Source organism: Anomaloglossus baeobatrachus, chromosome 1 (genome assembly GCF_048569485.1).
Source record: "Anomaloglossus baeobatrachus isolate aAnoBae1 chromosome 1, aAnoBae1.hap1, whole genome shotgun sequence".
Classification (NCBI taxonomy): Eukaryota; Metazoa; Chordata; class Amphibia; order Anura; family Aromobatidae; genus Anomaloglossus; species Anomaloglossus baeobatrachus.
Genome location: NC_134353.1, coordinates 739,750,503 through 739,766,137, shown reverse-complemented (window position 1 = coordinate 739,766,137; position 15,635 = coordinate 739,750,503). Strand labels below are relative to the sequence as shown.

Genomic DNA, 15,635 nt, shown 5'->3' with positions numbered 1-15,635 from the left:
TGTAGGATTCTGATCAAATAAAAAGCAATTATCTACCCACCTTGGTCTCAGCGACAACTACTTTCTGCTGCACTAAAGGCAGTCCATCAAAAAGGGACATATGATTTCCACTAGCACAACAGTTCGAAAAGCACAATCTAGACACCACTTTGTTGTAGTAACACCCACTTCTCTACAAAGTATTGCTGAACAATACTGCTAATTTGGGTTACAGATCTAGAGTTAAGATTTAAAAATCAGAAGAAATTATCCAATGTACTCATAAGACAAAAAACAAAAAAAAAAAAACCCAACAGAATACCTGATCGCTGCATCATTGCAAGTTGGAGATTTGTTGGTCGTTGATTGAGAAGCGGATGCCCAGTCTGTGACAGTGGGTAGAACTGCTGACCGAGGCCAGACGGTGACAGCGCATGCAGAGTTGGCAGGTCAATACCAGAAGGCAGAAGACCTTAAGAACAAAAGTTTGGTTTAATTTTTTTTTTTTTTTTAAATAAAATGAAATTAACAGTGGGTTTCACAACAGATACCCAAAGACAATAGCAATGTAACATTTACAGTGACCATGTAACATGTCCATGTAATCTGAATGCAGTATGTGAGGTCATTATAGGCAGCTTCCTTGGGTTCAAACCATTTGCACCTACAGTTTAGAGGTACATACTCTAAATTTCTAAGCATTATGCATACAGCACGTTTCTGTAGAGTGCAGGACCAAGCAAATGGCCAAAGAGGAGCTTGCAACAGAAGAGCCTGGATCATTTGATGAAAGGCTAAGTGGAGAGTCATTATAAGCGAGCAAGCTCGCCACTGCTCGGTACTTGATCGAGCAACTGTGTGCTTGGGTACACTTGTTACTCAGCCGAGTATCGTGGATGCTCTAATGTGTCATTTGTAGAGTTGAGTGAGTACCTAACTATTCTTACTTGCTATACTCCTAACGATTACTGTCTAATACTCGCATATTCATTCCGAGTAGCATATGGATTGCAAGTCAATGGGGAAAACTCACAATGTAACGAGTAACCCAAATTTCGCACTATTTGCTACTCGCACAAATAGAACAGCATTTGGGTTACTTGTTAACTTTAACCCCCCCATATTACCTTGCATTGCACACGCTATTCGGAATGAATGTGCGTATTAGACAGTACTCGCTTAACTCTAGTCGTTTGTGAACAATCCGACAGAGCAGCTTCCCTTCAGTGAATGAAAGAAGCAGACACCCCAGTGAGTGCCGCTTGGAGTCTCTGGATTGCTCTCACGGGGGGTTAAAGAAGGGAATTTTGTTTACTTACCGTAAATTCCTTTTCTTCTAGCTCCAATTGGGAGACCCAGACAGTGGGTGTATAGCTACTGCCCTCTGGAGGCCGCACAAAGAACTACACTTAAAAGTGTAAGGCCCCTCCCCTTCTGGCTATACACCCTCCCGTAGGAGTACAGATTCCTCAGTTTTAGTACCAAAGCAAGAAGGAGGAAAGCCAATAACAGTTTCAAAAACAAATTCAATCCGATAACACGATCGGAGAACTTAAGAAACAACATGAACAACATGTGCACCCGAAAAACGAAACCCTAAGAACAAATAGGGCGGGTGCTGGGTCTCCCAATTGGAGCTAGAAGAAAAGGAATTTACGGTAAGTAAACAAAATTCCCTTCTTTTTCGCTCCTAATTGGGAGACCCAGACAGTGGGACGTCCAAAAGCAGTCCCTGGGTGGGTAAAAAGATACCACATGAACGGGCTGTCAGACAGCCTCTTCCTACAGGTGGGCCACCGCCGCCTGAAGGACCCGTCTACCTAGGCTGGCATCTGCCGAAGCGTAGGTATGCACTTGATAGTGTTTGGTAAACGTGTGCAGACTCGACCAGGTAGCCGCTTGGCACACTTGCTGAGCCGTAGCCTGATGCCGCAATGCCCAGGACGCACCCACGGCTCTGGTAGAATGGGCCTTCAGTCCAGATGGAATCGGAAGCCCAGCAGAACGGTATGTGTGAAGAATTGGTTCCTTGATCCACCGCGCCAGGGTGGATTTGGAAGCTTGCGATCCCTTATGCTGACCAGCGACTAGGACAAAAAGCGCATCAGAACGGCGTAGAGCCGCCGTGCGAGAAATGTAAATCCTGAGTGCTCTCACCAGGTCCAACAGATGTAAACCCTTTTCAAATTGGTGAACTGGATGCGGACACAAAGATGGTAAAGTGATATCCTGATTGAGATGAAAGGAAGAAACCACCTTGGGAGAAAACTCTGGAATTGGACGCAGTACTACCTTGTCTTGGTGAAACACCAGGAAGGGAGATTTGCAAGATAACGCCGCTAGCTCGGACACTCTTCGAAGAGACGTGACCGCCACAAGAAAAACTACCTTTTGTGAAAGCCGAGAAAGGGGAACCTCTTTCAAAGGCTCGAAAGGCGGCTTCTGGAGAGCAATGAGAACCTTGTTCAGATCCCAGGGTTCCAATGGCCGTCTGTAAGGAGGAACGATATGACAAACTCCTTGGAGAAACGTGCGTACTTTAGAAAGCTGTGCCAAGCGCTTCTGAAAGAATACGGATAGCGCGGAGACTTGACCCTTAAGAGAGCTAAGCGACAAACCTTTTTCCAACCCAGACTGCAGGAAGGAAAGAAAAATTGGCAATGCAAATGGCCAGGGAGAAAACCCTTGAGCCAAGCACCACGCTAAGAATATCTTCCACGTTCTGTGATAGATCTTAGCTGAGGATGGTTTTCTAGCCTGTCTCATTGTGGCAACAACTTCATGAGATAAACCTGAGGCCGCTAGGATCCAGGACTCAATGGCCACACAGTCAGGTTCAGGGCCGCAGAATTCAGATGGAAAAACGGCCCTTGAGACAGCAAATCTGGAAGGTCTGGTAGTGTCCACGGTTGGCCTACCGTGAGATGCCACAGATCCGGGTACCACGACCTTCTTGGCCAATCTGGAGCGACGAGTATGGCTCGATGGCAGTCGGACCTGATTTTCCGGAGAACTCTGGGTAACAATGCTAGAGGTGGGAACACATAGGGGAGTCGGAATTGCGACCAATCCTGAACCAAGGCGTCTGCCGCCAGTGCTCGGTGATCGTGAGACCGTGCCATGAAAACTGGGACCTTGTTGTTGTGCCGTGACGCCATCAGATCGACGTCCGGCGTCCCCCAGCGGCAACAGATCTGCTGAAACACGTCCGGGTGAAGGGACCATTCTCCTGCGTCCATGCCCTGGCGACTGAGAAAGTCTGCTTCCCAGTTTTCCACGCCTGGGATGTGAACTGCGGATATGGTGGACGCTCTGCTTTCCACCCACGTCAAAATCCGTTGGACTTCTTGAAAAGCTTGGCGACTGCGTGTTCCCCCTTGGTGGTTGATGTACGCCACCGCCGTGGAATTGTCCGACTGAATCCGAATCTGCTTGCCTTCCAGCCATTGTTGGAAGGCTCGCAGGGCAAGATAGATTGCTCTGATTTCCAGAACATTGATCTGCAGGGTGGACTCTTCCAGAGTCCACATCCCCTGAGCCCTGTGGTGGAGATACACCGCTCCCCACCCTGATAGGCTCGCATCCGTCGTGACCACTGCCCAGGACGGGGGAAGGAACGACTTTCCCTGTGACAATGAGGTGGGGAGAAGCCACCAACGCAGAGAGTCCTTGGCAGTCTGAGAGAGGGAGACAGTCCTGTCGAGGGACGTCGATTTCCCGTCCCATTGGCGTAGAATGTCCCATTGTAGAAGGCGCAGATGAAACTGCGCGAACGGGACTGCCTCCATTGCTGCTACCATCTTTCCTAGGAAAAGCATGAGGCGCCTCAGTGAGTGCGACTGGCTCTGAAGGAGAGATTGCACTCCAGTCCGTAGCGAGCACTGCTTGTCCAGTGGAAGCTTCACTATCGCTGAGAGAGTATGAAACTCCATGCCAAGATAAGTCAGAGATTGGGTCGGGGTTAGATGAGACTTTGGAAAGTTGATAATCCACCCGAAACTCTGGAGAGTGTCTAGTGCCACCTTCAGACTGTGTTGGCATGCCTCTTGAGAGGGTGCCTTTATAAGCAGGTCGTCTAGATACGGGATGACCGAGTGACCCTGCGAGTGCAGAACAGCTACTACTGCTGCCATGATCTTGGTGAAGACCCGGGGGGCTGTTGCCAGACCGAAAGGTAACGCTACGAACTGCAGGTGTTCGTCGTGTATGACGAAGCGTAGGAAACGCTGATGCTCTGGTGCGATCGGCACGTGGAGATACGCATCTTTGATATCTATTGATGCTAGAAAATCTCCTTGAGACATTGAGGCTATGACGGAGCGTAGGGATTCCATCCGGAACCTCCTGACTTTTACGTGTCTGTTGAGCAACTTTAGATCCAGGACGGGCCGATACGATCCGTCCTTTTTTGGGACCACAAACAGATTGGAGTAAAAACCGTGACCTTGTTCCTGAAGAGGGACGGAGGTCACCACTCCTTCCGCCTTTAGAGCGGCCACCGCCTGCAACAGAGCATCGGCTCGGTCTGGTGGTGGAGAAGTTCTGAAGAAACGAGTTGGCGGACGAGAACTGAACTCTATCCTGTACCCGTGAGACAGAATATCCCTCACCCAACGGTCTTTGACGTGTGACAGCCAGATGTCGCCAAAGTGGGAAAGCCTCCCACCGACCGCGGGTGTGGGAATCGGAGACCGCAAGTCAGGAGGACGCCGTCTTGGCAACGGTTCCTCCGGCTGTCCTTTTTGGGCGTGACTGAGACCTCCAAGAATCTGAGCGTCTCTGGTCTTTTTGAGTCTTTTTTGACGAGGCGAATTGGGACCTGCCCGGTCCTCGAAAGGACCGATAACCAGACTGACCCTTCCTCTGTTGGGGTCTGTTTTGTCTGTGTTGCGGTAAGGATGAGTCCTTACCCTTGGAGTGTTTGATGATTTCATCCAAACGCTCTCCAAACAATCGGTCACGAGAAAAAGGCAAATTGGTTAAGCACTTCTTGGAATGAGAATCTGCTTTCCAATGTCTCAACCACAGGGCCCTACGCAAAACAACGGAGTTGGCTGACGCCACTGCCGTGCGGCTTGTAGCGTCAAGAACAGCATTAATCGCGTACGACGCGAATGCCGCCATTTGCGAGGTCAATGGTGCTACCTGCGGGGCAAATGCACGTGTGACGGAGTCAACTCGCGCAAGCCCGGCTGAGATAGCTTGGAGTGCCCATACGGCTGCAAAAGAAGGCGCTAATGACGCTCCAATCGCTTCATAGATGGATTTCAGCCAGAGCTCCATCTGCCTGTCAGTGGCATCTTTAAGTGCCGCTCCATCTTCAACTGCAACCAAGGATCTAGCTGCAAGCCTGGAAATTGGAGGATCCACTTTTGGACACTGGGTCCAACCCTTGACCACCTCAGGGGGAAAAGGATAGCGTGTATCTTTAAGCCGTTTAGGAAAACGCCTTTCAGGATAAGCGTGGGGTTTCTGGATTGCGTCTCTAAAGTCAGCGTGGTCCAGAAAAGTGCTTAAAGTACGCTTAGGGTATCTGAAATGGATTCTCTCGTGCTGCGAAGCTGACTCCTCCACAAGAGGAGCTGGTGGGGAAATATTTAACATCTTATTGATGTTAAATATAAGATCATTAACTATGGCGTCACCATCTGGTGTATCTAGATTGAGAGCGGTCCCAGGATCAGAATCCTGATCAGTTACGTCCGCCTCATCACCCATAGATTCATCTCGCTGGGATCCTGACCATTGAGATGAATGTGAAGGCCCGTCATAGCGAGCCCGCTTAGGCTGCCCGGGGCCATCGTCCGAGTCAGAGTCTTCACCCTGAGGTGTATGTGCCCGTCCCGGAGCTTGGAGCTGAGGGGGACCAGGGGGCAATGATTGCACAGTGTCCGTGGCCTGAAGTACAGGCCTAGCTCGCAATGTGTCAAGAATTTGTGACATAGTGAGAGACATTCTGTCAGCAAAAGCTGCAAACTCAGTTCCTGTCACCTGGACAGCATTCACAGGTGGTACACCCTGGGTCACGTCCAGCGGAGGTCCCGGCTGTGCAAGCGCCGCAGGGGCCGAGCACTGCACACAATGGGGGTCCGTGGAGCCTGCCGGTAGAAAAGTCCCACATGCGGTGCAGGAAGCATATAATGTCTGTGCCTTGGCACCCTTGCGTTTTACGGACGACATGCTGCTGGCTCTCTGCAATGTGAGAGAGTCTATAGCCAAAGGGCGACCAGCGCTATGCAATACAAAGTATTTGTAGAAACAAAATACTAAGAATACTACTGGCACAAGAGGGGGTGAGCCCTGAGGGCTGCTTACCGCCCGCTGAATAGCGGGTAAGAGGCTGCAGAATTCCTTGTCTGGGTCTCCCCGGCTCCCCTCTGCAGCTCAGCGTGTCAGCAGGAATGGCTGCCGGCGTCTGTGGAGAGGGGCGGTCCGTGGGAGTTCCCAAACAAAAGTGCGGGAAACAGTGTCCCCTCTGTGCCGATTGTGAGGGCTGGAGTATGTAAAAACGACTCCAGCCCTCAGCGCTGATGCACTGGCCAGCGTCCCGCCCCTCTCCTGACTGGCAGGTCTGGGGGCGGGAACGAACGGAAGCAGGCCGCAAAAGCCGGGGACTCGAGTTATCAGCGCGGCCGCCGTAAAAGCGCGGGCCGCGCTGAAGTCCCCGGCGCACCACAAGTGCCAGCCGCGCCGCAGTCCCAGCGGCCGGCGCGACCGATTCCTAGAAGTGTGCCTGCTTCAGCGAAGCTGAATGAGGCCATGGCACAAGCGCCGTAGCGCTGATGTCCCCCGGCGCACTACAACACCCAGCATGCTGCGGTGTGAGCGCCAAATGCACGGGGACACAGAGTACCTTGAGGAAGCAGGGCCATGTCCCTGATGTACTCCGCTCCATCCAGCATCTTCTCCAGGGGCTGTAGATGGAGCACGGTCTCAGTGCCTGGAGACCAGTAAATCCCACTTCACCCAGAGCCCTGTAAAAAGGGATGGGGAAGGAATCAGCATGTGGGCTCCTGCCGCCGTACCCGCAATGGGTACCTCAACCTTACAAACACCTCCGACATACAGTGGGGTGAGAAGGGAGCATGCTGGGAGCCCTGTATGGGCCCTCTTTTCTTCCATCCGACATAGTCAGCAGCTGCTGCTGACTAAAAACAATGGAGCTATGCGTGCGTGTCTGACCTCCTTGCGCACAAAGCTAAAACTGAGGAATCTGTACTCCTACGGGAGGGTGTATAGCCAGAAGGGGAGGGGCCTTACACTTTTAAGTGTAGTTCTTTGTGCGGCCTCCAGAGGGCAGTAGCTATACACCCACTGTCTGGGTCTCCCAATTAGGAGCGAAAAAGAAAACAACGTGTTCAGATGCACTGGGTTAAAAAAAAACCAAAAAAAAAAAAAAAACCACACTGACTCCTTCCATCCCCCACCTTCCCCAGAAATGCTCTGTTTATGGATGGCTATATGTGGGCGGACAGCCAGGCTGCCCAATAATGGACTTTCATTATATTCATTACTGGTGTGGTGCCTGTCAGAGTATCCAACCTACTCGACTCGTGTAAAGAACACTCGAACACTTTAATGCTCGCTCGTCATTCGTAGAGACTCCTTGCTGGATATCTTGAACAGATCTTGAAAACAAACTGACAATGAAGGAATTCTAGATCTCCATAAATTCAACTATGCAGAGGTCAATGGTAACTAAGCATCTGATACAGATGTGTAATGAATAGAATAGCCACATTGTGTGTCTTTCAGTACATTCTGGTGATTAATCTCTCAAATGTCTTGTTATGTAGTGGGTATAAATAGTATATAGGCATAGCATACTGACCTGCTTGCAGAAGAGGGAGATGCTGAGGAGGTACACCCTGTGCCAACATCTTCTGTACCAAGCCGGGATGCAACTGGTGGGATGGCCGAACAACTGGCATAACAGGTACCTGGTGGAGAGGGCGTAAAAAGGAGGCTCCGGGAACTGAAGTAGTCATAGTTGGCGTTTGTCTCCCAGAAGATTTAGGCCGGTATTCTTGATCTTTGGTGTAGCGATTCTGATGGGGTAGGGGTGGTGTACACCCACTGCGATGAGAGTTAGGAAACCTGGTTCCCAGGACTGGAGAGGTGCTTTGGACAGTATGGTCAGATAAATGACCAGATAAGATTCCATCTGTCAGACAAGATTAGGGAAATGACAAAAAGGTTAATAGAAAGCCATGGAGTGTTTAGTGCCCAGGTATGCAGCATCAATATTACCTTCCTGCAATCTCCCATCTTTATCCTGCTTTCCAGAAGGGATCTCATCTTTGCTCTTTTCCTTGCTTTCATACATTTTACGGATGACTGAGGTAGGTGTAAATGATGGAGATAGCTATATTTAATAATAAAAAAAAAAAATATATAATATAATAAATACCAGAAATCTAGAAAAATAAAATTATCCCAGTCCAATAGTTTGTACATCTCACCAACCAAAACAGGGGTGCCAAACTCATTTTTACGGAGTGCCACAAGCATTTTGGTTTCCTTGAAAGAGCAGCTTGTAACTTTAAGGGCTGGTGCAGATCCCCAAGATACAGTACAAGCATGGCCTGCAATGCACAAACTCGCCAGGATCTATAATTAGCTGTCCCTGGGTTGTTGGGCTAAGGACGCTGTACGTAAATGTCGGTCCCACCACAAGCTCCCCCCCCCCCCCCCAACCCCTGCCCAAGCATACCTACAGCAATTTACACCCCCTAAAATAAAAAAAAAAAACATATACACATCAGAGATCCTCCAGCATCACACCCTCCGAAATCCCACCACAAGCACACCACCAGAATCACACATCCCCCCCCTAAAATTCCCATCGATAGCATCCCCCTCATTGAACACTCCAAATCCCACTGCGGGAGTCCTGCCAGCATTGTAAACCTCTACCCCCACACATAGACCCCCCCCCAAACCCAAGGGTATCCCCCTGTATTATATGCCACAAACCCACCATATGCATCCCACCTAGCATTGTACACCCATTTAAACCCCATCGCAGACATTTCACCTACCTCCAGCATAAGAGATGCCCCACATCCCACCCACCTTTGCCTTTTTTAATCTGCAGCGTCATACTTCTACAGTAGGTGAGGACTAAAGACAAGTGGTGCCCCACCTCGCCGTCAAATGGTGTGCTGTGCTCTGGTATGGCAGGTACGCCGACACACGTGATGAAAATTACGTCACACCTACACACATTCTGGCATCTACCATTTGTACTGTGCATGGCAGCCTCTTTAGCACATGTGCATTACAAACGGGCAAAAAAATTATTGAAAACTGCGGATGGTGCTTTATTTGGCCAGATGCTATGGAAGGCCGAGAGAAGCACCTGGGCTTTACTGGCAACCCAGCTTACGAACCACATAAAATTGGGGCATTGAGTTTAACATCACTGCTAAAAAGGTTCCCATACCTGTACAGTTGTCTAGCATGCATAATTACTTTGGACAAGTGGGGAGAGGAAAGAAAAAAAAAAATAAATAAAAAGAATTTTATTTACTTACCGTAAATTCTTTTTCTTATAGTTCCGTAATGGGAGACCCAGACCATGGGGTGTATAGCTTCTGCCTCCGGAGGACACACAAAGTACTACACTAAAAAAGTGTAGCCCCTCCCTCCGAGCAAATACACCCCCTGGTTAAACCAAATATAGCCAGTTTAGTGCAAAAGCTGAAGGAGAGTAGCCACCCACAAGTAGAGATAGATCAATAACCGGAACAACCGGAGCCTCTGTCTACAACAACAGCCGGTGATAACACGCGGAACAAGAAACTGCCAACAGACAACAGGGAGGGTGCTGGGTCTCCCATTACGGAACTATAAGAAAAAGAATTTACGGTAAGTAAACAAAATTCTCTTTTTCTTAATCGTTCTTATGGGAGACCCAGACCATGGGACGTCTCAAAGCAGTCCATGGGTGGGAATAAACAGAAAACTGAGAAGTAGGCGAAACCTAACTTCACAAATGGGCGACAGCCGCCAGAAGGGTGCGTCTGCCCAAGCTCGCATCTGCTGAAGCATGAGCATGCACTTGTAGTACTTCGAAAAGGCATGTAGACTAGTCCAAGTGTCAGTCTGACAGACCTGCTGAGCCGTAGCCTGGTGCCTGAAACCCAAGAGGCACCGACAGCTCTGGTCGAGTGTGCCTTGATCCCCCGGCGGGGGAGGCACTTGAGTACACTGGTAGGCATCGGAAATGGCCGACATAATCCAACGAGCTAGGGTCGGCTTAGAGCAGAGAGGCCCTTACGCCGACCTGTGGTCAGCACAAAAAGAGAGGTGCACCGCCTAAGAACAGCGGTGCGAGACACATAGATCCGGAGCGCCCGCACCAGATCCAGGATATGCAACGCTTTTTCAAAGCGATGAACAGGAGCCGGACTAAAGGAAGGCAGGGAAATGTCCTAGTTAAGGTGGAGGGAGAAACCACCTTAGGGAGGAAGTCCGGAGTTGGACAGAGAACCACCTTGTTTTGATGAACAACCAAAAAAGGTGACACCGAGGAGAGTGCAGCCAAATCAGAGACTCTCCCGAGGGAAGTTATGGCCACTAGAAAGACCACTTTCTGTGAAAGACGAGACAAAGAAACCTCCCTAAGAGGCTCAAAGGGGGGTTTCTGGAAGCAGTGAGGACCAGATTAAGGTCCCAGGGATCCAAAGGCCGCCGGTAAGGCGGAATGATGTGAGATGCGCCCTGTATGAAGGAGCGCACCTGAGCCAGCCGGGCGATACGCCGCTGGAAACACACTGGCAGAGCCGAGACCTGTCCCTTGAGGGAATTGAGGGATAGTCCTAGCTGCAGACCGGACTGTAGAAAGGACCGGAGGGTCGGCAAGGAAAAAAGGCCAAGAAGCATGGCCGGAAGGGCGACACCAGGACTGGAAAATTCTCCAGGTCCTGCGATAGATTTTGGCCAAGGAATACTTCCGAGCCAGAGTCATAGTTGAGATGACTTCAGGAGGGATACCAGAAGTCGTCAAAATCCAGGACTCAAGAGCCACGCCGTCAATCTGAGAGCCGCAGAATTCTGGCGGAAAGACGGACCTTGTGAGAGAAGGTCTGGACGGTCCGGGAGATGCCACAGCACCTCAACGGACAGATGGAGCAGGTCAGGGTACCAAGCTCGCCTGGGCCAGTCTGGCAATGAGAATGACCCGACGGCCCCCCATTCTGAACTTGCGCAGGTCTCTGGGCCAGAGCTAGAGGGGGAAACACGTAAGACAGACGAAATTGGGACCAATCTTGAACCAGCAAGTCTGCTGCAAAGGCCTGAGGATCGTGGAAGAGAAGATCCACTTCCGGAGTGCCCCACTTGCGGCAGATTAACCGAAACACTGCCGGATGCAGAGCCCACTCGCCGCTGTCCACGGTTTGACGGCTGAGACAATCTGCCTCCCAGTTTTCCACGCCTGGGTTGTGGACTGCGGATGTGGTGGACCTGGAATCCTCCGTCCACTGAAGGATACCAACAGTGCCAGGCGGCTGAGTGTCACGCCCTGGTGTTAATGTAGGCAACCGCTGTGGCATTGTCTGACTGGACTCGAATGTTCTTGCCCGCCAACAGGTGGTGAAAGGCCAAGAGAGCTAGAAGCACAGCTCTGATTTCCAGCACAGTGATCGAGAGGGCTGATTCGGACGGAGTCCAAGTGCCCTGCGCGCTGTGGAAGAGATCTACCGCTTCCCAGCCGGATAGACTGGCATCCGTGCTGCGGCTCACCCAGGACGGGGCCAGGAAGGAGCGTCCCTGAAGAGAGAGGGGCCGAAGCCACCACTGAAGGAAGTCCCTGGTATGTGGCGACAGAGCCACTAACCTGTGCAAGAAGGAAGTCCGCTTGTCCCAACAGCGGAGAATGTCCAGCTGCAGGACGCAGCTGGAACTGGGCAAGGGAACCGCTTCCATTGACGCCACCATCTGACCCAGCACCTGCATTAGGTGCCTGATGGAATGACAGCGGGGCCTCAGCAAAGAGTGCACCGCTAGTGGAGGGACTGCTGTTTGACTAAGGGCAGCTTCACAAGTGCCGGCAGAGTCACGAATTGCATGCCTAGGTACGTGAGCTTCTGGGTCGGAGTCAGAGTGGACTTGGGCAGAATGACAAGCCACCCGAATTGGACTAGAGTGGCGAGAGTGAGCGAGGCACTCCGCTGACGGTCTGCACAGGATGAAGCTTTGACTAGAAGGCCGTCCAGGAAAAGGGATGCCAACCCTTTGAGGTGCAGAACCGCAACCACTTGCGAAACTGCAGTTGGCACATGCAGATAGACATCTCTGATGTCGAGGATGCAAGGAATCTCCTTGGGTCATTGAGGCAATGACTGATCGGAGAGACTCCATGCGAAAAAGCCGCACCTGAACAGGCTTGTTGAGAAGCCTGAGATCCAGGATGGGCCGGAAGAAACCGTCCCTTTAGGGGACTAGGTAGAGATTTGAGTAGAAACCTCTGAACCGTTCCCAGGCGGGAACCGGTACAATTACTCCGTTGGCCTGCAAGGATGCCACGGCCTGAGAGAAGGCGGCGGCCTTGGAGCAGGGGGGAGTTGACAGAAAAAAAATCTGTTTGGCGGGCTGGATAGAATTCTATCCTGTAGCTGTGGGAGATGATATCCCGCACCCACTGATCGGAGATGTGTTGAAACCACATGTCGCCAAGCGGGAGAGCCTACCACCGACCAAGGACGCTGCTGGTGCGGCCAGATAGTCAAGAGGAGGCTGCCTCAGTGGCAGCAGCTCCTGCGGTCTTCTGAGGACGCAGCTTCGTGCGCCAGTTGGTTTTTTGGTCCTTGGCTGAGTTAGTGGACGAGGCTGAGGGCTTAGAGGACGACCAGTTGGAGGAACGAAAGGAACGAAACCTCGACTGGTTCCTGCCCTGCACAGGTTCCTGGTTTTGGCTTGTGGCATGGAAGTACTCTTCCCGCCAGTAGCTTCCTGAATAATTTCATCCAGTTGTTCACCGAACAGCCTGGGCCCATGCAAATGGGAGCCCAGCAAGGTACTTCTCTGAAGAAATGTCTGCCTTCCACTCTCGAAGCCACAGGATCCTGTGGATAGCGAGAGAATTGGCCGAAGCCACCGCAGTGCGGAGCCTCCAGCATGGCAGACATGGCATAGGATGAAAAGGCTGAAGACCTGGAAGTTAAGGCAACCATCTCGGGCATAGAGTCCCTGGTGAGGGAATGCATCTCCTCTAGAGAAGCAGAGATGGCTCTAAAGCCCACACTGCTGCAAAAGATGGGGAGAAAGAGGCCCCTGCCGCCTCATATACAGATGGCGGACAGTGGAATCCTTAAGGGAGTTGCCATCAGCCACTGATACAACGGTCCGGGCTGAGAGTCTAGACACCGGAGGGTCTACCTTTGGTGAATGAGCCCACTCCTTGACCACCTCTGGTGGAAACGGAAAACGGTCATCAGAACCACGCTTTGGGAAGCGTCTGTCAGGACAGGCTCTGGGCTTTGTCACAGTGGCCTGAAAACTGGAGTGGATAAGGAACACACTCCTTGTTCTCTTAGGCAAGGTATACTGATGCTTTTCTGCCAGAGAGAGGTGCTCCCCCGATACAGGCGGATTGAGGTCAAGTACAAATATAATGGACGCAATCAAATCATTAGCATCTGCGTCACTTTCGGACAGATCAATGGGGTACATGGAGTAGCGTCCGAGCCCCCAGTAAAGGCGTCCTCCTTGTCCTGCGAGAAGGAAAGGGGACCCTGCGTCTCCATTTTAGAAGGACGGGGTCTGAGACCAGATGAAGAGTTCCCTGTGAGCTTTGCTGAGCGAGCCGTAGCAGCAGAAGCGCCCTGAGAAGGGGGCTGATGCATGCTCAGCAGTGTCCGGGACAGCTGTCCCCTGGAGAGAGGGATTCTACCCAAGCCGGGGGTTCAGCCACCGGAGCCGGAGCAGCCGGAGGGACCACTGGGGATGAGCCTCCAGGCTGAGGCACCACTATGTTAGAGCAGGCATCACAATGTGGTTATGTGCTCGGTACAGGGAGTACGAGCCTACAGCAGTGCATATTAAGTACAGCCTTGCAGCCTTGCTCTGATGTGAGACATGCTGCTGAAGTGGGGGCTCTGGCCAGAATGACCCCCAGCAGAGTATATAAACAGTGTATATAAGCAGGTCCACAACCTCCGGTTGCCAGACCGTTTGACAGAGCCATCTCTGTGCCCTCCAGATCCCACAGCCCGGACCCCCAGAGAGATGGCCAGCGCCGATCGCTGTCACAATGTGGTTATGCAGACATGCATGAGAACGCTGATAAAATGGCGCCGGAGCGAGGAGAGGGGGCGGGGCCAACTCTAAGAGCGGGATCGGAGGGCCAAGGAGATATACAGGGGAGGGAATATTTCCTCAGAGAGGAGTGTCCCTCCCCAGTGCTGAACAGTCGCTGGGTGGAGCCGCACTGTCCCTCTGCATGATTGGCATGCAGGGGCAGTGAAAACGAAACTAGGCCTCAGGCGAAGCCGGGGCCTAAATTTAACGATGCGGCCGGCGAGCAGGCACCATTGGCGCGGTTCTCAGGTAAAAACCAGAGAACCGGCCGGAAATGTCACAATAGATACACAGCACACTCTCCCCAACAATAAAGTACAAGGGACCCCCGATAATAACGTCTCAGATACTTAGCTTGTGAGACGCAGGGCCAGGTCCCTGAGGGATGAGTGCTCCGTCCGGCAGGATCCTGAAAGGGCTGCGGATGGAGACCGGTCTCCTGCAAGGCAGGGAGAACCGTGCTGGCTCCCACTTCAAGCCAGAGCCCCGGAGGGATGGTGAAGGAGCGCGGCATGTAAGGCTCCAGCTCTGAAATCAACCTTAACACCGCCGACACAGTGGGGTGAGAAGGGACATGCCGGGAGTCCAGGCTTGGACCCGCTTTTCTTCAAACTCTTTCCAAAAATCAAAATCAGATGAGAATGCATGTGTGGATGTGTGCCTCCTGAACACAAAGCATTGAACTGGCTATATTTGGTTAACCAGGGGGTGTATTTGCTCGGAGGGAGGTGCTACACTTTTTAGTGTAGTACTTTGTGTGTCCTCCGGAGGCAGAAGCTATACACCCCATGGTCTGGGTCTCCCATAGGAACGATGAAGAAAAAATATAAAAAATTTCACTTTAGCTCAATTAGCAAAGGAAGTTATTCCACACTACTTACCATGCTAGTAACAGGGGCTCCGGGGCCTGGTGATACTGCAGACACGTGCATGTTGCTTACTGGAGATTTATTTATTCGCTGTTGTGGCCTAAGTAAAAATTCATCGATCACTTAAGACCATGGCAAACACAGCTTTAATACTTAGTCATTTTGGAGCCTTTATACTGACCTGATACGAATACCATCCCTGCCTTTATCCATCTGTATTTTGCCATAGGCAGATGGGTAGTACCCAGAAACTGGGAAACCAAGATCATGGGATACCAAGCCTTCCAACACAGCCTGTTGCATCTCCATTGGACTAACCTTTTAAAAATGAAGAAAAAAAAAAAAAAATAAGTTTTTTTTTATACAGGTATTAGTTTGCACACTGAGTAAAACTATCCAGGTACAATCCCCAGGGTCATATAATTTTTCACTTGCATGGCCAAAAAAAAAAAAAAAAAAGTGTTGAAACCTACAGTGTGCATA

The 15,635-nt window shown here is 51.1% G+C and overlaps 1 protein-coding gene across 2 annotated transcripts in view; it reads right to left on the bottom strand.

The window, feature by feature from the left end:
• Positions 1–211: 211 nt before the first annotated feature.
• Positions 212–15,635, bottom strand: part of EIF4ENIF1 (eukaryotic translation initiation factor 4E nuclear import factor 1) — a 71,057-nt gene continuing 55,633 nt past the window's right edge. For both annotated transcript variants that reach the window (XM_075322725.1, XM_075322732.1), the window contains 5 exons: positions 15,334–15,470; positions 15,165–15,252; positions 8,230–8,344; positions 7,811–8,143; positions 212–451 (listed from right to left, as the gene is read on the bottom strand). In XM_075322725.1, coding sequence (XP_075178840.1) covers positions 237–451; positions 7,811–8,143; positions 8,230–8,344; positions 15,165–15,252; positions 15,334–15,470 — 888 coding nt within the window. In that variant the 3' untranslated portion in view covers positions 212–236. The remainder of the gene's footprint in view (positions 452–7,810; positions 8,144–8,229; positions 8,345–15,164; positions 15,253–15,333; positions 15,471–15,635) is intronic.